The sequence below is a fragment of the Parasteatoda tepidariorum genome, chromosome 2 (assembly GCF_982258835.1).
Source record: "Parasteatoda tepidariorum strain Cologne lab strain chromosome 2, Ptep-v5.0, whole genome shotgun sequence".
Lineage (NCBI taxonomy): Eukaryota > Metazoa > Arthropoda > Arachnida > Araneae > Theridiidae > Parasteatoda > Parasteatoda tepidariorum.
In genome coordinates, this window is record NC_141756.1 from 2,187,616 (window position 1) to 2,214,904 (window position 27,289).

Below are 27,289 nucleotides of genomic sequence, written 5' to 3' on the forward strand. Positions count from 1 at the left end.
AAATTTAGTGGGATAAATAGTGTTTGATTATCTCTTATAAAGTATTAATGTTTTTTATTGTTAAATTACTTAATCATCTGTCACCAAGGTTTGATAAATGAATTTAATAAAAAAAAAATTTAAAATTCATGGGAAGCATAGGGTATGCTCTACATGGAAATTATAAAGCAATATTATAATATCCTGGGTTTGATGCAGGTTTTACTTTTAGGGCTCATTTTTGTGAAAAATGGAAATTATTCTTCTGAAAATATTTTGATAAAGAACATTCAATTTTAGCAATTGCTATTTTTATTCAAATTTTTTTCTTTTGTAAGCCTGCGTTGTTTATTTTAGTTTTTCGGCTGCTACCTTATGGTTTTTCAAATTAATTCCTATATATTTAATACGTTGTTACGACATGCAAATTTTAAATTGTAGTAATTACCCTTTTTGAAACGTTCAATTCTGGACGATTCCGTCACAATTTTATGTCATTTGATGATAGTTTATCTGCATTTACAGGGTTCCCACGGTCCTTAAACACTGCTTAATTTTTATTTTGGAAAATAAGGGCCCTTAAAAGTACTTAATTTTGGTACAAGGTTTTTAAAAGTCCTTAATTTTTTAGCATCACTATAGTTGATAGGAAAAATTTTTCAGCTCAATTTTTAAAAAAAATTTTTTGCTCTTTTATCACTCAGAATTAGACCATGCATCGAGGGTAAAGCATTTTAGAGAGACAACAATTAATGTGTGTGGGGGGCGCTTTACTGGCAAGAGGAAAGAAAGCATGTCCTTTCATTAATATATTCTACCTTTTGCCTAAAATGATGCTCTATGAGGAGAGTGAAGCATTCTAAAAGAAAAGAATACTATGAACATGGAGGATACTGCACATGGAGGAGATAGTGCTTTTTTGGGGGGGGGGCAGTTTTAAGGCTCCCAAGTAGAAGACCCACACTAACCTTCAAAATTGACAGAATTCAAGAAATCAGTTCTACTGATAACACATCTGCTTATACGAATTAAGTAAAATGCGAAGAAAAGAAGTATCAGAAAATTTTTTTGATCTAGAATCTATAACAAAAACTATTTCCTAAAATCTTGAAGAATTCAATAAATTTGTATAATATTTCAATGTGTAATAAGTAACTGTCAATTTATAGAAAGCATATCATTTTTTAAAATTCATGATTGTACTAAAAATGAAACAGATCTGTAAGAAACAGGGTTTGAAAAATCCCAGCCCACCTAGGTATTTTTTAAAAAAAAAACCTGGGGTTTATTGGGTTTTTGACTAAAACCTCAATTTTTTTCCTTCAAAAATACTAATATAAGAAAGCATGATTTGCTTCGAACAAGAAAGTTAAATATTTGATATCTATTTATAATTTGTTTTATTGCAATGCAAATTTTTTTTAAGAAAGTTCTAGATTGTTATACTATTATTTTTATTTCCTAAGGATAAGCAGATTGCCACATAAAAATTTAAATCTACTCAACTAAAAGATCCTTAGAGTTTAATAATCATTTTATGCAGTTAGCATTGCAACTTAATATACTGTTTTTAATTTTTTTAAATTTTAATATACATGAAAAAAATAGCATATCTTAATTTCTGCACTTAATTTTACAATTAAATTTCAATGAAATCATTGAAAATGTAATACAGATTAGTTTCATACATTAACTTTTACAATCTGAATGGCGTTAACTTTTAATAATCTGAAAATGTTTTTAAAAAATCTGACCCGAATTTGCAAAAGTTACTTGATACTTCGTTGGCGAGCCCTGTTAATTACTACAATTATATCAGTGCTTACATTATAATAAAATTATTTATTATTATTTTTTTTATTTATTGATTTGTTTTATAAAAGTAAATAATTTGCACTGTCACTGGTGGCATATGTATATTTGATGATAAACAATTATACTATTTTTAAAGTCCTTAACTTTTCAAAAAAGTACTTAAAAGTGCTTAATTTTTGCTTTGTTAAAAGAGTGGGAACCCTGATTTATTTATAATTTATTTTTGGCTCCTTCAACCAGGGTTGCCACTCCACAGGGAAAACCTGGAAAATACAGGGAATTTAAAAATCACCTAAAATGCAGGGAATTTTGATTTTTTCTTTACAAACTGGGAAAATACAGGGAATTTTGTTTCTTATTTTTGTCTTTTAAAAAATGATGACCACTTAAAGTGTAATCTATGGGATATTCAACCATGATATTTCAGCTATACTAAACTATTTCATTTACTATAGCATTATTTAAGTATATTCAGCTGTTTTTCCAGCAATTAAAACTAATAAATATAGTTAGCCCAATATAGCTCACACAAGAGCACAGTAATTGTTGTTTCCTTTTAATATATAGTGCATAATGTGTACAGGGAAAACACAGGGAATTTTTTTTCCAGATTTGAGTGGCAACCCTGTCAACACTGTCTTTCTAATTATGATGTTATTGCGATGTTCAGATTTTGAGTTATCACGTTTTGACGTTGTTTGATTTGTGAATATTACATCGTAATTTCGCATCGTTTCGTGATAGCTTTTTCTGCAGTTATTTTTTTTGCCCTCTGACACATAGTTTTTCTAATTTTGATATTTTTAATACAATGTTTTCTTGTCATACGAATCGCGATTTCGAATTTTAGTTTTCTTTGTTGACTAAATGAGGCTATTTTTCTTCTTTTTTATGATATATTACTGTTGCCATTAATACCATTTTTTCTCTGCATTGAAGTGATGATGCAGCGTCATAAGATGAACGATTTCACAAAAGGATATGACATAGTAATTTTAAGGGAGGGCAGTTGCTTGTCTTGCCTGATACTGTATGTTAAGAGATAAAACACAGATCTTGCTAATTGTTCCTTATTATGGGTTTGCAGGACAGCCAGGGCCGGATTAACCTATAGGCACACTAGGCTCGTGCCTAGGGCCTACGAAAACTTGAGAGAAAAAGATTTTTTTAACAAAAATAATTTAGCTTTAAAAACAACAAGTGTATTTTGCACAAAATTCATAAGATACAAATAAAAATATAATATTTTTCGGTAATAAATTATTTTGCAGAATCTTATGATCTAATATATAACTTTTTTGCGCTTTTTGGATTCAACGAAATCTTGTATTATGCTGTCGAATTCCAAACTTCGCAAAATGCCGTATTCAATAGACATAAGTGCGAGCGATGCCAAACGATCTTGATTCATTGTTGAACGCAAATAATTTTTTATCAATTTTAATCTGGAGAAAGATCTTTCTCCTTCTGCATTTGATCCAAGAATCGACAAATATATTCTTAATGCAATGTGAACGTTAGGAAAAGTATTCACAAGTTTAGCTTTAATTTGAGCCTTCAACATTTCTTGTGCAGATTTATGTTCATACAAATTTGAAAATAGTAAAAATTCATCTACAAAATTTTCCTCCAAATCGGATGAGTTAATTTTCACCAAATTTTGCGTTTTTAGTTTAATCTCAGATTCTAACAAAATTTCGATAAAAAAATTCGTAAATTAAAATCCATATTAATAAAAATGTAAAAAAAATATGCAAGAAAATTTTAGCATATATTTTGAAAAGAGGAGAGGAGTGGGGAAGGAGGGGAGGGCCCAAAAACTGCTACGCCTAGGGCCTACAAAATGTATAATCCGGCTCTGAGGACAGCTGTTAATAAATTTTTATGTTTAAGCAAATTTCTTGTTTGCAATGAACGTCTTTATTTAGACGAAGCAAGGAATTTCTCCAGTTCCAATAGATTTTACGCTTTCTGCGTTTCTTAACGGTAGTCCGACAGAAAATGTAAAATCGAGGGATCTACTTTATAACACTGTGCCTGTTAGGTTCATTTAAAGTCACATTTATCTATGCTTTAAAAATCTTATTTATACTTTTTTTACAGGGGTCAAATTATTTCCAACCTTGGTGACTATTTGGAGTCTGAACTGCAAGTTTGTCTCCCAATTTTCTTAGATCGTTTAAGAAATGAAATCACACGTTTAACCACTGTCAAGGCACTGACTAAAGTGGCAGGGTGAGCTTAGAATTTTTCAGTTTGAATTCAAAATATTTATTTCTAATGATCTGAAACTTAATGTGTGTTATTTTTTCATAGTTCACCATTGAAAATAAATTTGAAACCGATTTTGGGTGAATCTATGCCTATTTTAGCATCATTTTTGCGTAAGAATCACAGGGCCTTAAAGTTGGGAACTCTTACACTTCTAGACACTCTTGTTAAGAACTATGGTAAAAAAAAGTTTTTTTTATTCTATTATGATAATTGTAAATTTTGTGTGTTGAATTTTATTTTTAGTTAGCTGCGATTGTAACTAGGAATTTTTAAGAGATTTTCTTTGTATTTACACAGCATAATTTTTCGCTGTGAGAGTATCTAATTATTTTAAATGCTACTTGATAATTTTTTCTTATTTTTTAATATATATATATACAGTCAAACCCTGTTATAGTAAACCTTTAAGGGACCGAAATTTCGGTTCACTATAACCGGGAGTTCACTATATCCGTACTGCAAACAATTTTAACTCATTTTTCCGAACTGCTCCCTTTTAATTAACATTATTAATTTTAATGGCCAATAAGAGTAAACACAAAAATGATTAAACAATATGTAGTAACAAAAAATGTGTTAACTTTTATTTCTTATGACTCATCATCTTGCGTAAAAAAATGTAGGGATGGGAGACTGAGATAGAAGAAACAAACAAGACAAAAAATGCGTATGGCTACATTCCTCTCAATAGATGGTTTTACGAATCGGTATATATCTTTCATGTAGAAATTTCAAAATTACCAAAAAAGTCAGTTGAAGACCGAAAAACGTTTATAATAACCAATTTCCTCTCTTTTGGTTCACTATATCCACCGAAAATAATATTATATGTGTATATCAAGGCAATGGAGCGAACATTTCGTTCACTATATCCGGGAGTTCACTATAAACCATGTTCACTATAGCGGGGTTTGACTGTGTATATATATATTTGTTCCGAATAATCAACTCCTTTTATTTCAATTTTGTCTGTATTTTATCATTTAAAATCAATTATCCATTTTCATACTATTTCACATTTAAAAAAGGTTTTGAAGCACAATATAACAGTGAATTTTTTATCTTCAGAAAGTTGAAGAAAAATATTTTATTTTGATAGTATTTTGGATAATGCACTTTTTTTATTGCACAAATGACTTAATTTTTGTTATTTTTTTTATCATTTAAAACAGATTATATATTTTATTTCATTTAAAAAAAAAAGCCTTTTTTAGCACATTATAAAAGATTTTTTATGTTTAGAGAGGTTGTAGAAAAGTATATGAATTTTATTTTGCAAGTGCTTAAGAAATTTTTTTCCCTTTTCATTTCACTTGAATGGAGTTGTTTTGAAATACTTTCTATTTCCGTGTTTTTTGTTGATGTCATATTATTTGAGTGTATTTATTGTTTAAAATTCTGTACTCTGTATTAAAAGTTAGTTTTAATAGTATGTCCATAAATTAGGTACTCAAAGATATTCTTTTGATAACATTGTTTTAAAAAAACATTTTATTTTTCTTCCTTTCAGTTGAGCATCTTACCCAAGATATGATCAAAACTGTTTTAATAGAGCTACCTCCTCTTATAAGTGAAAGTGATTTGCATATATCTCAGGTAATTTCTCTTAAGTTTTTTCCCTGCTTTGAAAAATAAGGTAAGATGATTTAAATTAAATAAATAACTGAATACAATTAATAAATTAATTTGTAACAATTAATCATGGCTGATTGTGTTCCGGAAAAAATCTGGATTTCCGGATTTTTCGCTAACCGTGATCCGGAAGTTTCCAGAGATCAAAGGTTCAGACGTTTCAAAAAATCCTTGATCACAAAAGTTTCCGGAAATCAAATTTTCAAAGGTGGAATTTAAGAACACAGTTCATTTTATTTGTTTGTAAGGGAGAGCCAGAAAGATACTTTTTGAGCTTATATTAATTTTTTATCAGTAAATAGTTATTATAATCATAAACTCAAGAAGGAACGACATATTTGTAAATTTCAAATACTTCTCCAGGTCATCATAGGTATGTGTAAAATTTTAAATATATTTTAAGTAAACTAAGAAATATTGAGAAAAAGGGTGGCCACCCACCTGGAAAACCTGGAATTATCAGGGAATTTTTTTTATACTAGGAAAAACCTGGAAAAGTCAGGGAAATTTGGATAAAAACCTGGAAAAATCAGGGAATTTCGAAGAAAAGCTGGAATTTTTCTTTTAATTTAAATTATGTTACCATCCGTTATATCCACTTTTATTTAGACGTAAATTTTTCGTAAAGAAGTTGATATATCATCAAATCAGCAATACTTTTCTTGCATTAAAATTCTCTTTATTATTACCCAGTTAAACTGGAATGCCATTTCAAACTCTTTTATGTTGGGAAATGAATGGAGAAATCTTTAACCTCATTGGAGATTATGGGACTATGTAGTATAAGAAAGGCAAAAATGTGGAAGAAAGGATTAGGATATTTGCTTCTGTTCATAAAAGTAACGTTTTTTTTCTTCTTTTTTTTAAGTCTTCGTTTATTCTGTGGGCTGAATTCATTCATTGTTGAAGTTTGAGATTAGAGATTAGATTGAAGTTAGAGATTTTATCTTGCACTCTTTTTCTGAAAGCTTTTGTCCAATGAATTATTTTTCTCAGCAAAGTTTTGTTTTGTAAGATAGTTTTTCTAAGAAATTAATGTTCATTTTTTTCCAACACCATGGAATTGCCCAGGTGTAAAAACAAAGCCAATTAACTTATCTAAACTAGGAAACCATGTTAGATTAGAATTCTTAATACATTCTAATTTCCATTAAGAAACGGAAAGAAAAAAGAATAAAAGTTAAAGAATTGTATCTAGTTTTTTTTTTTCCTATAGAATATGCAACAAGAAATTGACAATTTTTCGTTTACAAATACTGAATATGACTTAAAATAATAGGGCTAATTTGAAACGACCAACATTATTTAAACATTTGACTTATGATATTGGTTTAAAGAAAATTATTTCAATGAATTTTATAAAGAGCACTGTTTGTATAAAATGCAGTATAAAATGGCTCTATATTGAAATATAAATAAATATAAGAATTTATTGGTTTCTAATCACCTGGAATTATTTTCTTTCGCTTAATAAAAATATATTAAACAGTACTTATCCAAGGTTGTTTTGGATCATTGCTATTTGGTACATTTTGTGCAAAAACTATTTAACACTTAAAAAAAATTTTATTCATTAAAAGCGTTATTTTCTGCAAGATAAACATATTGTTTCCTCCACATCTATTCAAGATGATATATTTAAAAAATAAAATTTTAAATGAAATACTACACTATATTGACTAACACACTAATATTGACACTTTTCATGTACCTATACTGCACTTTAGCAGGGGGGGGGGGAACACGCTGACCTGGAAATTTTAAGAATTTTACTGGAAAAGCAGGGAAATTTGAAACCTGATTTGAGTGGCCACCCTGAAAAACCTTGTTTAATATTTTTTTGATTTAAACTTTTTTTTTACTCAAGAAATTTTCCGGGATTTTGACTTGGGCTCACAATCACCCCTGAATTAAATATTTAAATTAAAACAAATTTTCCTTCCTGTCTTGAAACTGTAATATGATAGAGCAAGTAAGGTAAAAAAAAATATTTATAGTTCATATTAAGTGTAATTTTAAATTTGTATTTATTATTTCATTGTGTGTATACTTTAATTTATAATATGTAATACAGTAGGGAACCGATTATCCGGAAGGATCGGGACCATCGCTATTCCGGATAACTGATTTTTCCGGTTTTCTGAATCGCTACAAAAAGCCGTTTTTTTTTATTGTCAAATTCAACGAAAAAAATATATTTGGAAATAATCTTGAAAAGAAGAAAAAAACGATGAAGTAATACACTAATGATTGTTTCCAAAATGATGGTAAGGTTAACATCTTTCAAAAAAGAAAGAAAAATCTTGAAATCTTATGAGGAGAAAAACATTTGTTTTTTCAAAAATGGCGGGAAAATTTATCGAATTTCGTTCCGGTTATTTGGTTTTCCGGTTTTCTGATTTCCGGATTACGGGTTCTGTACTGTATTGCATTCTGTTCCAGATTTTGGTTATTTAATTATGGTTATAAAAATATGTAAACTTAAAAAGTATAAAAATAATTAAGTCATTAAAAAATATTTTGCCAAAGATCTTAACAAATAATTTCTTGAACAAAAATTCATGATTATTAGGCTTCTTTATTCATTTATTTATTATTATTGTTATTTGAAGTGATATTTTTTATTTTTCTAGATCTGAACTAATTACTATAATTTAACTGAATAAATCTGATTAAAATAAATATTTTCCAAATTTTAAATCGCTTATAATTCATAAGTATTTTTTTTTTTAAATTTTAATCCTTAATTAATATTGGTTTTTATAGAATTGTCATTTTGCAAATACATATTGACAGTGGGAACTGTCGAGTCTGAAATCAGTCAGACTTCAGCAAGTCTGTATAATAGATATTTCGGTATGAAAGATCCTCTACGTAAACAGTGGTCAAACCAAGTCTTTTTACAAACAAGAAAACAATCAATAAACTTTATTTTTTGGTCAATAATGTTTCATTACCAGAATAATATATAATTACCTAAACAAAATTTTTGGAAAAAAAATATAAATGATTTATTCAGCATTGAAAATGCAAAAATAAAAATAATTACAGAAATTAAATTATAAGTAAATGAAAATATTAATCGCTTTCACCACCATTTTGTACTGGAATGATGGAGGCTAAATGTGGAAATTCCAGTCCTTTTTAGAGAGTAAAGATTTGTGAAAAGATGATATTTTATGTCTGAAGGAGCCAAGAAAGTGACAGTCTAATTTTTTCTCTCCGATCATCGGCTGTCAAGCAAAGAGAAAGAAGGAGTTCTAGATTTCGCTGTTCTTTATTTTCTCTTGTGTGCTAGAAAGAATCAAAAGGCTGTTGGGTCAGTGGCCGTCATACCAACGTCATGTTGATTTCGTTTTTTGCTTCCATTAATGAGAGGAAATTTTTTGCACATGCATGTCAGTGAACATCAGGTAGCAGAGAAATTATCAGAAAAATACACTGCTATGCTTTACTAAATAAAGTAAAAGTAGTGAAACGAAAATATTTACTACTTGGAAAGTTAAAACAGCTAAAATACCACTTTTTTATGCAATAATAGCGAAGGAATATTGTTATGCTGTAGTTAATCATTCAAAAAATAATCTGTAAATATTGTAACTTAAAATATAATTGGCTGTGCTAGTGAGTTAAAAATGCAGAGTGATAAATGAAATGTATCAATAACACATTAAGGTAGACGGAATTGTGTGCTCAAGCAGATTAAAGGGAGAATACACTTAGTATAGATAAATAACGTATCACATAAAAAATCTATCTCTTTCAATTGCAACTAATCATTTAGAAAAGCATTGGAATGAAAATTAAAAGAAAAAACTTGAAAATAAATGTAACAAATGCCAGGAAAAAAATCGCTTATCCAACCATTAAATAAAACAAATTAAAATAATACTATAGCCAACCTCTTGAATGCCCATTTCCTCATGATAAATTTTGGCTTTAGCCTTTCAAATTAGTGTTGTTAAGGACACTCCTTCTCTACAGCATTGTCACACCCATTCTGTCATTAATGATCTTTACTCTTTGCAGTTTGAATATACTTTCAATCTTTCATTGTAAGTTTCTGTTTTTTCTATCATAGACTGGTGACTTTTTTGTATTATATTCATCACCATTAAAGTGCCCGTGTCTAATCTTCTAAGCAATTCCCCTTATACTCTAATTTATAAAGTAAAATTTTTTTTTACAACTGACATGAAGACATCGTAGGTTAAATGAAAGCTAATCAACAACTGCACAAAAAATTACGTATTAAAATTTTTTTCAAAAATTTAATAAAAATAACTTAAAAAACAAGTTGTGAAAAATCACAAAGTTAGATCGGTGGAAACGAACTAATGGGATTTGTTAAAATATGAGATATTTGGTAACAGGAATTAGTTCTTCATTATTATGCATATCGCAATTCACCTAGTTCAAATAGTTTTCCTAATATAATAGAAACACTATTTGATCTCACAGGTTTGTGGGAAAAATAAAAGGAATTTGGGCAAAACTTAGTTTAATTCTTGGTTGGGAACACAGAGAGTTTCATTTGCCAAGTTCATATTTCAGTAAAATGGAAGTCATTTTCATGTCAATGTTAAAGTCCACCGCTCCTTAAACTTTACATGATCGAGGAGAAAAAAGAATGTTTCTCAGAAGCGTATATCTTTTCAAAACTGTTAAGATGTTCTATTTGGTCCCCCCCCCCTTTATTTGAACTGATGTGGTGTTGACCCTTTCCCTAGCAATCTAATGAGAAGGTTAGAAGCTCCCATTTCTAGCCAGCTGCTATACTTGTTTGAAAGAACACAAAAGAAAAGTTTTTTAAGAACGAGATGTTTATTTTGACTTTTAAAAAGTCTCAGGAGAAGTGACCCTTCCACACACACTCAGATATATATATATATATATATATATATATATATATATATATATATATATATATATATATATATATATAAAGTTCAAAATAAAGAATAAAACAAAGAAAAATTATAGACATATGGAAAAAAGGGGGGTGGGAAATAATAAGTAAAAAATAACAAGCAACAGTTTATTTAAAAAAAAGAAAAAAGAAGAAGAAATGTTAATTAAAAAACCAGAAACCCCCCCCCCCCAAAAAAAAGATATAATCTTTTCTTCAGCCCACACGATTATATCCGCAAAACAGAGTGCTTTCTGATATTGTATCAATAAAGCGAAGCCAAAGCAAAATATCTTAATACAATAGTGTGAGGAGCACTCAAAAAAAAAATTTTTATAAAAATAACAACAAATAAAATAGATCACAAAAATTAAAAATAAGTTAAAACTTATTGTTTTTAACTTTCTTAGTGTTTTCTTGTATTTATTTATTATATATATATATATATATATATATATATATATATATATATATATATATATATATATATACTAAAAACTAAGTATAACAGCACTAAATGTTGAATATACTTTTTATATAGATTAAAAAGAGCAAAAACAAAGTGTATTAAGATTCGCATAGATTTAAAGCAAATCAAATCTATATTAGTCTATAAAATGATGTTTTAAAATGTTGCAATTGTACTCTTTTTATTCATTAAAACATTGCAAACGTTATTTATCAATCATTGTTTTATTTTAATGTTAATATGGTCAACTTGCTTGTATGAATGTTTAATTTTTTACTTTTTAGTTGACAATGAGTTTACTGACATCGATTTCTAAAGTTCAAAAGCAGCCATTACTGAATGTTACTGATGCCATATTACCCGAAATACTTAATTTAGTTCATTCACCATTGTTACAAGGTAATTATATTGTGTTAGAACTTATAATGAATACTTTACTATGTTTTTGCTAGCTCGCTTTCTTGCGTGGCTAAAATCTTACAATCAAGTTTTCAACCATTTTCTGACTAGCTCTGGCACTCAAATCTCTACTGAAGTCAGTGTTTTCACTAGCTTTCAATTTGACTATTCTGCCGAAAGAAACATTAACTAAATGGAAAAATGTTTTTTAGCAAAATTTTTTTCTCCCACTAATTTAAGTTAATGATCTAAATTATTAATCCAAGTTATTAAGATCATTAACTTAAATTGTTATTCCAAAAGAAAAAATTTTTTGAAGGTGACCGCTAATTTTTTTACGTTTATTTTATTAATTAGTTTATTATTATTATTTTTTTGTATTTCTCATATTTTGGTAGGATTGATTGTTCCTTTTGTCGCTAAATGAGACCCTTTTTCGCTATTTTGGGCAACAACAATCAGTAGAGCGTGGACCGTTACTGAAACTCAGTGTCTGGTGATAGTGATCTATTGTTTTTAAGTTTGATTTAATTAATTGTGAAGGTTTTATCCAAAGAATTAGGAGTGATGTAAATAAGAGACTAATTGTAATTTAAAATGGAGTGTAACCTTACAATTATAATTTTGCACTACTTAGTTATAAAATAGCTGTTTAAATATCAGCAGTATAAATATTTTAATTATACTTATTTATATATATATATACATATATTTTAAATATGAAAAAAAAAACGTGTTTTGGTAAGCGCAATTTAGAACATTGATTTTTTAAATTATGTTTTCTGGTCTAAATTAATTCACTCTTCATTTGATCTTTGACGGTTTTGCAATTTATGAGATAGTTAAGCTTAAATAAAAATAATAGTGCTTTTATTCATCTTACTTTTAATTTGTAATGATAAATTAAGTTATTACTAATTAGTAATGTTAACAATATTCATTAGAAATATTAAGTATCTTAGTTTTAATATTGTTAATTGATTTTAAGTACTTTGCTGATTTCAATCTAAGTTCTGTTTGGTAATAAACAAATATGATATTTTGATTTTTAATAAAAAAAATTATGATTTTTACCATTTGTGTAGAATGGGGATAATATCAGTGATATTATCCCCATTCTGCACAAATGGTAAAAATCATAAATCATGTATCACTGTTATAAATATTATATCACCAAAGTGAAAGCATTAAATCATAATAGGAAATTCCATGTTTATGCACGTGGTCTTTACTATAGAAAGCCTTTTTTTGTATTGTTTGAGACCATTTAGAGGGAGCACTAAATACAAACTTTGTTAATTAATTAAAGTGGCTGTTTTTGTTCTTTTTACAAAATGTAGTTATAAAAAGCTGATTTTTTTTATTTTATTCATTTATTGATCAGTTGACTATAATATCTTCCATCTTCTGTTAAAATTAAACGTGTTATAAGTTAATCCTCTTAATATTTAGATTTTATTGGTGAAAGTGAATGAATGTATAGTGAAGCTCTTTAATTCAAATTATTTGGTTCGGTCTCAATTACTTAGGATCAGGGTTGGCAAGTTTTTGACACATGACTGTTTTTACCGGTTAATACCATGGTTTTTACCGTCATGTCAAAAACCCATAGTTTTGGTAAAACTGTATTTTTATTTGAGTTTAACTGCTTATAATTTCAAATTAATTCATTTTTGGGCAATAAAATTATAAAACAAAGTTGTTAAAAGATATTTAAGAACAGATTCTTGCATTTTCCCAACATGATTATATCAAAACATACTATTTGAAGTAAAATATTGGGATACTAAACAAATTTTTCAACATTTCCAAGCATCGTTTTGTTTGGCATATTACATTACTGAAGAATGTCAAGTCATTCTTGACTTAGAGTTTGTTAGTAATTACAAGTTTTGAAAGTTTTGTTTAGCTTATTTCTAATATTTAAGAAATGCCAAATTTTAAATTCTTCTTTTTAGTTCTTGAATTTATTAATAGTTCCAAGCTTTTTTGTTTGTTTGTTTATTTCTAACAATTAAGAAGTGCAAAATTTTGAATCCTTTGCATATCTATAATGATAATAGTAAGTATCACTATTTTCAATAAGTATATTACAATATTTCTATATGAATGTATATCCTTCTATAAGAATACATGTATATAGTTGCAAAATCAATAACAATCATTTACAACATTCATTTATAAAGGCAATTATGTGAAAATAATATATTGTTCGCTATATGCCATAAATTAAGGAAAACAGTAGGTTTTTGACGGTTTTTAACAGTAAAAACACGGTTTTTATCACTGTCATGTCAAAAACCAGTTTTTGACGGCAAAAACCCAACCCTGCTGAGGATAATCAAGTTTTAACTATAATATTGAATATCTAATTTGATTTTTTTTAAATGTTCTTTTATTATATTAATATTATCTCTTGAAGCTTTAATATAAAATATTCTTTTTATTTAATATATTTTATTGTTTCTCAAATTAAGCAGTTAATTTTGAATTATTATTAATCAAAGCTATTTTTAATTGTTACTGTTCAAGGATGGCGCCAGACTCTGCCCGACTAGGGGTCAAGTCTCCCCCGACAGGGGGGCTCAAACAATTTAATTCAAAATATTTAAATTGAAACGAATTTTATACTTTATATATTTTTTTTTCTCACATCATTTTTTTCAAGTGTGTTTCTAAATCTAGAATCACTAATATTGATACCATAATGTTCAGATTCCCTTTAATGTAAATTTAAATCTAATATTTTTTTCTGTTATCGATGTATTTTGTACTGTATGGTGTAATTTACCATACATTGTAAGCGTAAAAATCACTTCTGTAATGAAAAAAAAATAATAGTTGTAGCAGCAACCGCTATACTCTCATAACGCATAAATTATTCGTTAATAAAAATTTTAAATTTCATGCACATTTAAAGAACATTTTGACATAAAATATTATTTTTATATGCATTGATTGGCTTTTGAATCATTTATATGTTTTGCAAATAAAGTTTTAAGTACATTTTTTGAATCCACGTATTCTATCTAAAGATATCATGCCCCGTTTTGAACGAACTTTCAAATGGTTACACCCATGAAATTGAAAAATCGAATTTTTTTAAATTGTTACGTAGTATAATTTTACGGACAAAAAAAAGGCTATTTTAATCAGGGTACTCCATGTTAATATATATTGTAAATAAATACAAAGAGACTTTTAAAATTTCTCCTTGCGATTCCTTTTTCTTTTTAAAGATGAATATCTATGTCCGGCAAAATGCTAATTTCTCCATTTGAGGAAAGAGTAAGTCCATCAGCTTAAAATATAAGATTCAAACAATATAGCTTAAATTTGTAATTATTTTTCAATTTGCAAATTTTTAATTTGCGTCCGAGAAACGAATATTAACTAACTTACATTTTTTAAAAAAATTGCCACACATGGCTGCTGTTTGTCTGTCTATGTTTTTGTTTCTCTGCAAAGCTGAAAGTACACTTTCTACCAAGATTTCTGTTTCACCCTGCAAAAGCTTTTTACATATTGACATACGCCTGCAACGAATAACCTTTCACACAGTTAATTGATTATTGTTTATCAAATGTCAATGCGAAACATTCTTTCCTCTACAATTTAAATTTGCTTTTGCTTTCATAGTTACAAATTTTAAGTCACAAAAAATGGACACTAAAAATTAAGAAGTTATGGGACCAAATTTAGAAAGATAAGAGTTTTTTATTTTATTTCTCAGGACTTATTTGACCGATTTTGCTTAAATTTTGTATTTTGACATTTAAATTTGCAAATGATGAAAAAATTGTACACCTTACATTTCTTAAGTTTCTCGACTTCCCTTAAATAAAGTAATAAAAAATTTTTACTAAAATTTTTATTTTGCTTGAAATTATCTTTAGAAAAACGAATAGGAATTTATTGATCTGATTGGAATTGTATGCGAAACTTTTTCAATTCGCTTAAAAAAAATTGGGGTATAGTGAACTAATACTAGCGAAAACTAAAGTTAACATTAAATGGTCCTAACTTTCAAGCGCGTTCCTGAAGAAACTATTAAAACAATATTTCTGGATTGAAACTACTATATTTTGGGGGACAGAAATCCGAATCCTTCGAAAAAAGGTATGTTTAATCGGATAACATTTTTATGTCTAATATCCTAACTTAAAATATCGTTTGGACTAATTAATCAGTATATTTGATATCACCCTCTTGAACTATTAGGATCGAGTCCTAGAACATGAAGATCCGAACTTAAGATTAAAATTTATTCCGGTGGGTACATTTATTTTTTTGCGCACTGTGCATTCATTTGAAGTATATGTCAATATTGCTGATAATAGCAAAATAATTTTTCTTTTTTACATATATAGAGGTCATTTAGCTGGTGGTTATCCATATATATATATATATGCCTTGATAATTTTAGGGATTTTGATTGAAAGAGGAAAATAAGGTGAAATGATGTTCGCTTTCAATATTAATATGATATAAATAAATAAAAACATCTTTCATTTTGTCCTCTTTTGTTAATTTCATAGTAATTGCATAATAATAGCTTCAAAATAATAGCTCAATGATAATGATGGTAATATCTCAATCTTGTCATATCTGCTTTTTGATAGAAACGAAAAATTTTTCATACAATTGCAAAAATTCGTTTTTCCAAAGGTAATTCCATTAAAAAAATATAGTTTTAAATAGTTATAAAATATTTAATATTTTTTATACTTATATATATTTATAATATGCGTTGAAAAAATTCTGAATCCCGATTTTTGAAATCCCCGTGTAGTAAATGGCGACTGATGCTCGTTAAATCTGTTGAGTCACAAAGTCCTCCATGTTTCCGTAACAAATCAATACCTCTGGGGGTACTTATCCAGGAGTTTCCTTGTCTTCTGGATTGGTTCAAAATTACAAGGCTACGGAGTTGAACATTAGTAGTTGTAAACCCGAAAATTGGGTCGGTTGTTCAACGACGGATAAAATAAAATAGCAAGATATACAAATTTTTATATAATTTTATGGAAGGTAATTTTAAATTGAGAAATACAAAATTTGAATGAAATCTGTTGAATAATTCGAGATAAGTAAAATTTTAAGCAAACTGACTTTTTTAAAACTTGATAACTCAGAAACTAATTGATCGATTGCTCTGAAAGTTTGTATTGTGAAATTAAAAGGATGTAAAAATATGTATAACATACAATTCAATATATTTTACTATTATTTAATAAACTAATAAAAAATAAGAAATAATTATTTAAAATTATTTTTGCTTAAAAATTTGTGTATAAAATGTTTTTTGTAATTTTATGCAACCGTTTTTCAATACACTAATCTCGAGATAATGGGCTATAATCGAAGAGTGAAGTTAAAATTAGGACGCAAACTTTCCAACTCTCTCTCTCTTTGTCATAACTTCAGACCATATCTTCCAGATTGCGGCTGTTTCCGCATTTTCAAAATTAAAAACCCAAAACTGCAGACAAACTTGTATGTTTATCCAGAACAGAATGCGCTTTTCTGTTCTAACCTTAGTAACTTAAAATATAGTATTGACTCTTTGTATGTGAAAATATAATTAAATCAAAAGTTAATCAAGGTGTTCCCTTTTTCCGTTCCTTGCACTGTACATAAAATAAGTCAATGAGAATCTGTTATGTTGATTAATATATATTTTAAAATATTGAATACGAACAGTTTAATTGTTTTTCTGAATCAATCAACAATCTTTTTACAACTAAGAAAATGATAAAAAATTATAATAAATTAAAAATATTTTGTTACTGTTCCGACTTCATATTTATTGCGTTGATTAAAATATAAACCTTGAATCCGAGTAAGTAAATGATTTTCCTCATTTAAAAGTATTTAAAAAAAATAATAAAAAAAACTTATTTTATTCTTATACTTTCATTTTGCTTGAAAATTTCAAAAAGCAATTATGTGATCCCTTAAACCATTGATAAACACATTACATAAAAAAAGAATTCGTAAAGAAGAGGACCTGCGTCTCTTTCTATACCTTGGACTTTTGTCAGTTATTCCGCCAGCATAGAGGTGTGATTATCCCCTTCTCAGTTCTCCAGAAGAAAGAATAGCAGTTTGAAAGTTGAGTTTCCAAGAAAATGAAGATGTGTCTATGGGAAAGGATTTCTGAGGGACTTCGAAAAGTCGTCAATTTCACCCATGTCTAATCGCATCCGGTCTTTAGTTTAACAATGTATGGGCAAAGTTATGAGTAGTGCAGTGAAACTAAATTACATCGAATTTACAATATATTTTACTAATTTTTGTTAAAATAATAATTCTTAAAAATAAATAAATAAAAACTAAAAAGTCAACTTCAAAATTTTTTATTAGGCATTTGTAGATGAATTTTTGACATAGTTTAGAAAAAAATGTGACCAGACTATTTTCCCGACGAGACTTTAAAATTTTCCTGATGGGAGGGGGCTGACCATGTTGTACGTATATAAACCCTGACCCCCTACTGACGCCGCCCTTGTTACTGTCCAGATTTTAAGCTTTATTGATGAAGGTATGTTTTTGGTTATCGTTCCTAATTGATTTACTTTCATAGGTGCTGCTTTGAATTCTATGTTAGAATTTTTCCAATCTCTTGTTACAACAAAACTGCCTGGTGTGACATATAGGGACTTATTAGGAGTAAGTTTATTTTAAATTTTCTACTTTAATTTAATTTTTTTTAATAAAATATCTAATTTGTTCCTTAATGTACTTTTTTTTAAAAATGGTAAACACAGATCATATGATTCTATTTAATTATGTATTCTGAAATGTATTGCTGATTAACAGTTTAATTCTGAGTCTATAAAATGAATGTGCAATGCATGTTGCTCCACTTCTTGTAAAATGCATTGTTTTAAGCAAAATATTTTATTTTTGATAAAGTATTAGCCAGATTAAAATTTCCTTAAGGAGATTTAAAGCAATGATCAGCCTTAATAAGATTTGAGAAAGTAATTTCACTAACTAAATTAATTGAAGGAATTGCATGAATTGATGTCTAGTTTAAATCAGTATCAGAATCTCAATTACATTATATATTCTAGTCATATATGTATATCGGCGCTATTGTGGTAGTTGTTAGAAAATTATGTATTAGTTTAGCGTTTTAACAACAGACTAAATTGCCTCACAATCTTCTTTTAAAGTAGGATATGTTTCTTTGAATTATTTAACTTAAAACCCTCAAATTTCAATGGAAATTTTTTTTTTCTATGATGGCATGTAATGATAATATGTTATAAATTACAAACTGACTCTCATTACTTCTACCTTTCTTTTTCTATTTTTGGCATATTAGGGTAATTTCTTTTTAATATAACCTCAAGTTTCAGAAATATACATTTTCTACCAATAAAATATAATGTAGATTTTAATTCCATGCTTTTTCATTCAAAAGGTGGAATTTTAATTAACATTATTTGCATTATTTTTTTAAAAAAATAATGTTTATTAATTACTTTCTACAGCTATGCAAGTCTATATTAAGCCCTTACCAGCCGAGTAAAATTTACGTGATTCACTTCCCAGTGCCACCGTTTTTCGCTCAAGTGCGCTTAGTTATGCGGTGTTTTGGTGGGGGGGGGGAAAGATGCACGCGTTGCTATTTAAAAACAGTTTACTTTCACAAGGGAAGAAAAAGGAAAAAGAGAAAATAAAAAACTTAAATTAAAGAATAAAAATACAATATAAAAGATGTTAAAACTTAGCTGTTGTATGATAAATCCTGAATCATGGTTGGACTCATAAACCATCACATTCATTGCACTGATAGCGGGATTCTCGATGAATATACCCGGGAAATGAAAGAAGAATAAACCCGATCTTACTCAAATGGAAACACACAAGCAGTAAATATTATGATATAACTTTTCCAACACATCCCTTTCCCATTCCTCCTTCCCCGAAATTTGTAATACATTCATTGCAAACACTTTCAATGACAAACATTGGCAAACACTTTCAAGGTCATTTTACTGCATTCAGAAGGCGGGGGTGTAGTTCTATTTATAGCAGCGCAATGCAAAGCGTCGTACTTCGGGAAAGCGTATATATACGCCTGCGGCAGTTAACGCATCGTCTGGCCGAGACGTAAATATACGCCCGCGGCAGTTAAGGGGTTAAGACAGCATTAAATGTTTACTTTAATCTGTACTTTCAATCTCAAGAATCAAAACATTTTTGAAAATGTAATTTCAAATGTGTTGGAATTTAACAAACACCTAGAGCAAAAGTAATTTCATTAACTAAAATTAATTAATGCAGCAATTTATTTAAAATGAATTTTAAAACTAAGAAAACAAAATAATAGAAGTATCAATAATTTAAAACACTGTTTTTTAACTTTTAAAATCAATATATATATTTAAAAAAAATTAGTTGATTTAAATCAATGATTTTTTTAAAAAAATCATTTGATTTAAATCATGATTTAAATCAAGCTGATTTAAATCAACAAACCCTGCTTAATATTAAAAGCAATAAAAGTCAAATGCTTTAGACATTATTAATTGTAACTTGTTGAAATTGTTACTCTCGAGATTGTTTAGAATTTTTTATTAATTAGTGTTTCTATTTGTTGATAAATACATCTAATTCAATATTTATATATACAGGGTGACAATTATCAAACTATATTAAATAAAAACATAAATCATTTGCATGTTCAATATGCCTGCAATCATTGGCTATGATATGGCGCAAGACTAATTGCAAAATTCTGGATGGCCCGTAAAAGTATCAGAACATTGATACTCTCCATGACCTCCTGAATGGCAGTTTTCAGCTCTTTTATGGGTTGGACGTTATTTCTGCACACATTGTTTTTAATATACCCCTACAAAAATGAGTCGTGTGTATTCAGATCCGGAGAATATGGCGGCCAAGCCAGTCCCATTCTAGTGGCTTCTGGGTACCCCGGAATGAATGCGGTGCTCTAAGTGCTTCCCCAGGATATCAAACACTATCTTGGTTCGATGCGGTTGAGCTCCGAGGCACTTTTGATAATGGGCATGAAATCATATTCCAAAACCTTCATGTATCATTCAGTAGTCATCACCAAATATCGCACTGATTATTCCGTGACTGCACATTCTCCGGCAGTAAAGCAGATTCTCCGTCCCCCGAATGCACGCACTATATTCTTTTATAATAATAATGATATGTATATATCTATTATTATTATTAAAAAGAAACCATAGTTTAGAGTAATATGGGTAAAAAAAGTATTGGTAAACAAGATTTTTTGAATTATGTTCACTTTTATTAAAATGATAAATGATTTTTTTATTAATATAAGGTATGCTGGTTTAACATATCACACATTGAAAGCAGAAGCTAATTAAAAAATATTGTTTTCAATGTTGAGAGAAATAAAGTAATTTTTAACTCATTATCGTATAGCGACTTACTGCACCAATTTGTGCTGTCAATGGACAACAAAATCAAAGTAGTGGCTCTCACTTGATTCACAAGCAAGCTTACCATTCTATTGCTAAATGTGTTGCTGCACTGACTGTCACCTGCCCCAATGAAGCCTTACCAGTTGTACAACAGTTCCTTCAAGAGTTAAAGGTACTATTTATATCGCATGAATATATTTATTTTACGATATGCATTTTAATTGTGTGTGTATAAAATTGTTTTCATCCATTAAAATAAATCTTTTATCAATTTGTACTTAGATTGATATTTTCTTTTTATCTCTCTAGATTCTTTACTAGTAATTTGTCAAAAAATGTGTTGCTCACTTGTATATTTAAAAGTTTGTTGTTAAAATTTTTAATACTTGTGCTAGATATGGGCAAGTGTTATTAACCCACATCAATGCATGTCCTTAAAATCTACATGTGCGGTTGCTTGGAGTATTTCATACCCCAATACTTCAAATTTGATATAAATATTATTTTTAAACTGTTTTTCATTTGTAATTAATGAATAAAGCTTGAATTATTGGAGAAATGGTTCAAAAATAAGTTTATAAACAATTAAAATTCATGTATTGAAACACTAATAAACATACCACTAAGCTTAATTACCTCTTTAATACGGAAAGCTTATTTTATCTGCATGCACTTAGAATAAAATGTGTTCATGTGGTTACAGCATGTAATTATAATTTTTTTTTTTTTAATTTTAGACATTTTCTTTGAGATTTACTGTTTTTGGTTCAAAAGTACCCGGTCTACTTAACCGATTATTCGTTTGATCTGCACTTTCTTTGCATACAGTGCTGAAACTATGTGAAGTTTTAATCTCCAATTGTTATTTTGTAAGACTTTTTATTAGGTTTAATACTAAATCCTTTAAAAAACTGATGTCTGCTTCTACTTCTTGCAGTTTAAAGCAAAATGATTCAAGCATCTATAATTGCACACATAGTTAGATAATACAGACACACACTGTACGTAGATTGACTCTCTAATTTTGCAGATACTTTATAAAAATATTTATTGTAATGTAAAAAAAAGCATCCTTGCGTGCAAAGAAAGCATGGTAAAAGAAAGTCAGTGTATAGTTGTATGCACGCTGCTCCCAAAGAGAAAATATATAACTGCCACTTTAGCCTAAAAATTAACGGTCGAGCCTACAATCAGCTAGCTTTTTACAACTCAACGCATCTGTCGCTTTACAGCGGAAATAAATGATTGCGGGGACAGTAGGAAATCTTTTAATGAAATTTCGTTTGGAGCGAAATCACTAATACTAATTGATATGATAATTACTTCTAAATGCAGTTCTTAAATTTCCTTTTTATGTGTATCTATTCATTAATATTAATCTTTCTCTAATGTTCTTAATGTTAATGTGCATGTATATATAGAGAATTTTTTGTTGTTGTCAAGAATGATAAAGTTCTTTAAATCGTTAACTGTTTTCGTTCCCTTAATAAAATTATTCTATTATCAAAAGTATTAAACTTGCAGATACTTTTTGATTGTGTGCGCAGATACTTAATGTTTTTATCGTATTATGATTGCAACAAAATTCAATGCTGAGAAAAAATTACCCTTGTCTCCTATCAGCTATTCTGACAATTAAATAATTATTTCAAAACCATTTAAAATGTTACAAAATATTTACATATTCGAAGTTAATTTCTCATGTAAACATTTCTTCAAAAAAAGACTTGCAAAGATAGGTATGTGGGATGTGTCATACTAAAATTTCTACAAAATTTATTGATAAATACTTTTTTAAAATACTTATCTGAAAACTTGTTCAGAAGGTCAAGATCAAGTAGGATGTCAGATATGTTATGGAATTTTGTCTTCACAAATTAGCAATATTTAACTTTTTTGTAAGACTGGAGAGTGATACACCACGCAAGCATTCTCATATTCTACAACTTTTTGAAAGAAAGTAAATGCAGTTTTTCAGCATAACTATGTTGGCAATTTCTTTATGTACACAAAATATTAAATAATTTAATGTTTTGTTATTCTTAAGTTATGGCTTTCGTTTAAAAAATAATACAGATTGCATTTTACATCGAAATGTAAAGAAACTAATTTCAGTTATTTTTTTATTAGGACTCTATTTATGAATTCATTAAAGCAGGGTTAAACGTGGGTCACTTTTCTCACTTAATGTCACTATTTTAAAAGACAGTGACTTTTAATTCACTGTTTTTAAGGCTTAGTCACTTATCTCACCTTTTTTTTCTTCTTAATTTTACAATTCCACCCCCCCCCCTCCATTTCATTCAAACGAAAGATTACCTTTCCCTCTTTATTGAATCCGTGATATTACAATCTAGTTAAGGACTCACCCAAATGAGTGGGGCATAGAAGAGGATTGAATATGGGAAGAAAAATAGACTATTTCCACTTTCAAATGAATATCTCTTGAAATGCAAGCGAACCATTCACTGTGTCCAGGAATGATTTCAACATCTATCTTAAGTTTTGTTTTCTTATCTGCTGTGGAGCTGCAGAACATAAAATTTTGTGTATTTCTCCTTAAATTGAATTTTCTTTTTCTATAAGGTTCATAGGTACCATAAAAGTGCTTAAAAGTTTTTACTTTTTCTTCAAAAGAAGAAACGGAATTTAAATTTTTACTTTTATAGTATGTTTATTATTATTGTTTTTTTTCCCTTCTCATAAATTCAATTTTTTTTTATGAGATGTTATTACTTCATGCCAATTTGAGTAATCTGTTTTTGACACTTATTTTCACACTGTTGGAAGTTTTTTTTTTTTTTTTTTTCATTATTATTTTTGATCTCAGTAATTATTTAGAATTTTTTCAGTCCTTTCTATGTGGTTTTACAAATTGTGTTGTTTTTTGTGCAATGATACGACACACGAATTAAAATTGGAGAATTTCTAATTGATTCATTGTAAATTATTTGGTTTTGTAATCGTTTTATCTGTCAAATGACTGATAAAGTTCCGCTATCTCTTTTTTTTTCACATGGTTTTTTAAATTTCTATATTTTTAATTAATACAATGTTATTACGTTACATGTATTTCAGTAATAACTATTAGTGAATGATTTATTGGAAAATTTGTTTTGGGGCATATTTGATTCCATTGTGATTTCTTAGTTATATTTTTGGTGTTCACCTTAGGCGCTCATGCAGATTTTTATAATTTTTTAAGCCCTTTTCTCGTGGTTATTACGGCATGCCTTTTTCACCTCAAAACTAGCTTTATTTTACACACTTGATTCAGGACAATTATATTGTAAATTAATGTTGTTTTCCTGAAGGTTTTTGGATTCATTTAATTTCATATTAATATGATGTTATATTTTTGATTAATGTGATGTAACAACACCTGAATTTTCGGGTTTTGGTAATGGCAATTTTTAAACAATTTATTTAAAAATCACTACACACCCTTGGTTCTATCGAGATTCCACTTTTTTCCCATGATGGTTGTACTGACCGTTATTATTTTTTTTAATTATATTTTTTATACTAAGTTATTGCCTATCATATTTCGAATTTAACCCTTTTAAGACAATGATCACATTTTTTGATTGTGGGATTCTTCCTTCATGGCTCACGGCATCATATATGATATGAGAACGTCAATTGCTAGCAGCTCCAGGTCACACAAACGTAAACTCGATACGGTATTCTCGTATTAGTACTTATAAACTCAGAGTGTGCAGACCTTGACAAGGATTTTTTTCTCTCCATATGCTGGTACTGAAGGAGTTAGTATTACTTTTTGAGGCCCTCTATTCGGGACAATTCTATCATGAATCCACCTGGTTTATTATTTTTTTATGCCAATTTCATCCACATTTCTAATTTTGATAGTTTTAATATGATATTTTATTTCACAAATCAGTTTTTACCACACTTGTTTTGCAATGATGGTTATTTAACTTTTTTTCAGTTCCACACATTGTATTTAAAAACACATTTTTTTTTTTTTAACTTCGGAAGAGAAGCACATCTCAATAAATATGTATTGACTTTACATGATAGCAACAATATTTTTGTTGTATACTTTCACTGTTTCTTTAATATAATACAGTAGCTAAAGGTAAACATGCAACTTTATATAAATAAAATTTTAAAAAAACTTTTGGAAAAAGTAGGAAATATTTATTATGTAATTAATTTTAAAAAAATTCAATGCAGTGAATTAAAACATCATTTAAAGTTATATTTAATTTCTAAAGCAATAAATTTTTTTAAACCAATTTTTTTTCCCTTAACTTATTTTTAAATAAGTATATTTTTAAGGTTATTGGGATGTTGCCTGCATATTAACACTGTTTTTAATTAAGTCACTATTTATCAGTTTTTTTAAAATTTTAGTCACTTTTTTTACTACATTTTCTACGTTGACCTGTGCTGAGCCCTGTTAAAGAATATATTACAATTATTTCAAATGAAAAACCTTTAATACTCAAGTCCATTTGATGCCTATTATAATCAGAATTTATGTTTATAATAAATAGTTAAAATGTCTTGCGTTTAAAATGTTTTAGATGTTATGTTACAGAATTTTGTAAAATCCAATGGATTTTTTTTTCCATTTCCATCGTGGCAGTCAGGACTGGGCTATAAATCGATGCATCGCGAAATATCGATTTAATGCATGTATCGGCAGGTCAATATAATGACTTTCGTTTTAGCCGATGCATCAGAAATCTGATTTTAGCCGCCGGTAGTGACTTTCGTTTCAGGCGATGCATCAGAAATTTGATTTAAGCTGCCGAGAGTGGCTCTCGTTTTAGGCGATGCATCAGAAATCTGATTTTAGCGGCGGGTAGTGACTTTCGTTTCAGGCGATGCATCAGAAATTGGATTTAAGCTGCCGAGAGTGGCTCTCATTTTAGGCGATGCATCAGAAATCTGATTTTAGCCGCTGGTTGTGACTTTCGTTTTAGGCGATGCATTAGAAATCTGATTTAAGCCGTCATATAAGACAACGCTCGCAGTTTAGCGATTTAACATGTGAGAATCCTTGTCTATGCTAACACTGTCACCGCGCTGCCGAACACTATTTTGATTTCGTCTAGCTGTGGAGCTGTTGATAGCGTCTATCTACAACGACGATGTTAGTTTCGGGATGTTGAATAACGAAAAGCGAATTGAATCAGAACTCCCGGCTTCGTGCGAGGATTAGCATTGAAATAGAACGATAGTTTCTTTATGTGCCATTTTTGTCTTTGGAAGTTTACTTTTCTTGAAGATTATTTTCAGCTGGACTTACATTACTTTGTGATCGCTGTGCACTTTATTTCGTCGGGATTTAACGTTTCTTGTAAATTATTTTCAGTGAGACTTGCCGATCGTTTCATTGTGCATTATTTAATCTTTTTTTTTTTGTCTGTCGGTATTTAACGATTCTCGTCAATTATTTTTAGTAGACCTACTGTTACTTGGCGATCGTTGCGCAATCACTGATATCTTAAATTTTCGTTCTGAACTCAATCTATTAATGAAAAGAAAATATGAATAACAAAGATTCAATTTGTTTTTTTATATATTTTTTTAAATTATTGTTTTTCGTTTAAAGCTATACAATTTAATAGGGGTATTTTGTATTTAACTTTGTTATAAAAAGTTAGTTTTTTAAAATTTATTTAATGCGCGTAAGTATAATAATTTGATAAAATGTGATTATTTTTAAACAAATAAATCTTCAGTCGTTTTTAATTATAAAAAAATATGGCTATTCGTTAAAACAAATATTTTCTTTAATTGAATAAAAAGTTAAGCAATATTTTGACACTTTTTAATAATTTAACAACACTTAAAGGTATTTTTTTTTTAGAAAAGTTTCTTAAAATTCTTTCAATACTTGTTTGTTTCATAATTTGTTAGACAGTCAGTATCATTTTTAAACAAATAAATCCTTTGTCGATTTTATTTTTAAAAAAAATAATAATAAATAAAAAACTTAAATTTATTTTTACATTCATTAAGTATAGAACTGTACCATTAATGCAATTTTAAATTAATAAATTAAAGAAGATCTGACAATGCTTTAAAAGCAGGGTTTTTTTCAACAAGTAATTAAAAAAATGTTTTGCTAAAGTAAACATTTATTTAGTTTTTTTTTTTCCTTTTAATTTTTAATGCATGTATGTAAAATATTTTGTTAGTTTTATTATTGTTTTTAAACCAATAAATCTTAAGTCATTTTTAATTTTAAAAAAAAAAAAATTGAAATAAAGCTTGGGTTTATTTTTACTTAAGACATTTTGTTTTGCAATAGATTTATTCTTCTTATTTATTTTTGATTAATTTAAAGATTTCTGATAGATAATTTTTGAACATATGCTAAATCGCGATACAGTGATGTAT

General features: G+C 28.2%; 1 protein-coding gene across 1 annotated transcript in view; it reads left to right on the plus strand.

Moving 5' to 3' along the window:
• The window catches only part of Cand1 (Cullin-associated and neddylation-dissociated 1), a 92,610-nt gene that overhangs the window by 47,523 nt on the left and 17,798 nt on the right, over positions 1 to 27,289 (plus strand). The window contains exons 17-22 of the mRNA XM_016071789.4: positions 3,898 to 4,029; positions 4,111 to 4,244; positions 5,579 to 5,664; positions 11,363 to 11,477; positions 18,064 to 18,149; positions 20,913 to 21,083. Coding sequence (XP_015927275.1) covers positions 3,898 to 4,029; positions 4,111 to 4,244; positions 5,579 to 5,664; positions 11,363 to 11,477; positions 18,064 to 18,149; positions 20,913 to 21,083 — 724 coding nt within the window. The remainder of the gene's footprint in view (positions 1 to 3,897; positions 4,030 to 4,110; positions 4,245 to 5,578; positions 5,665 to 11,362; positions 11,478 to 18,063; positions 18,150 to 20,912; positions 21,084 to 27,289) is intronic.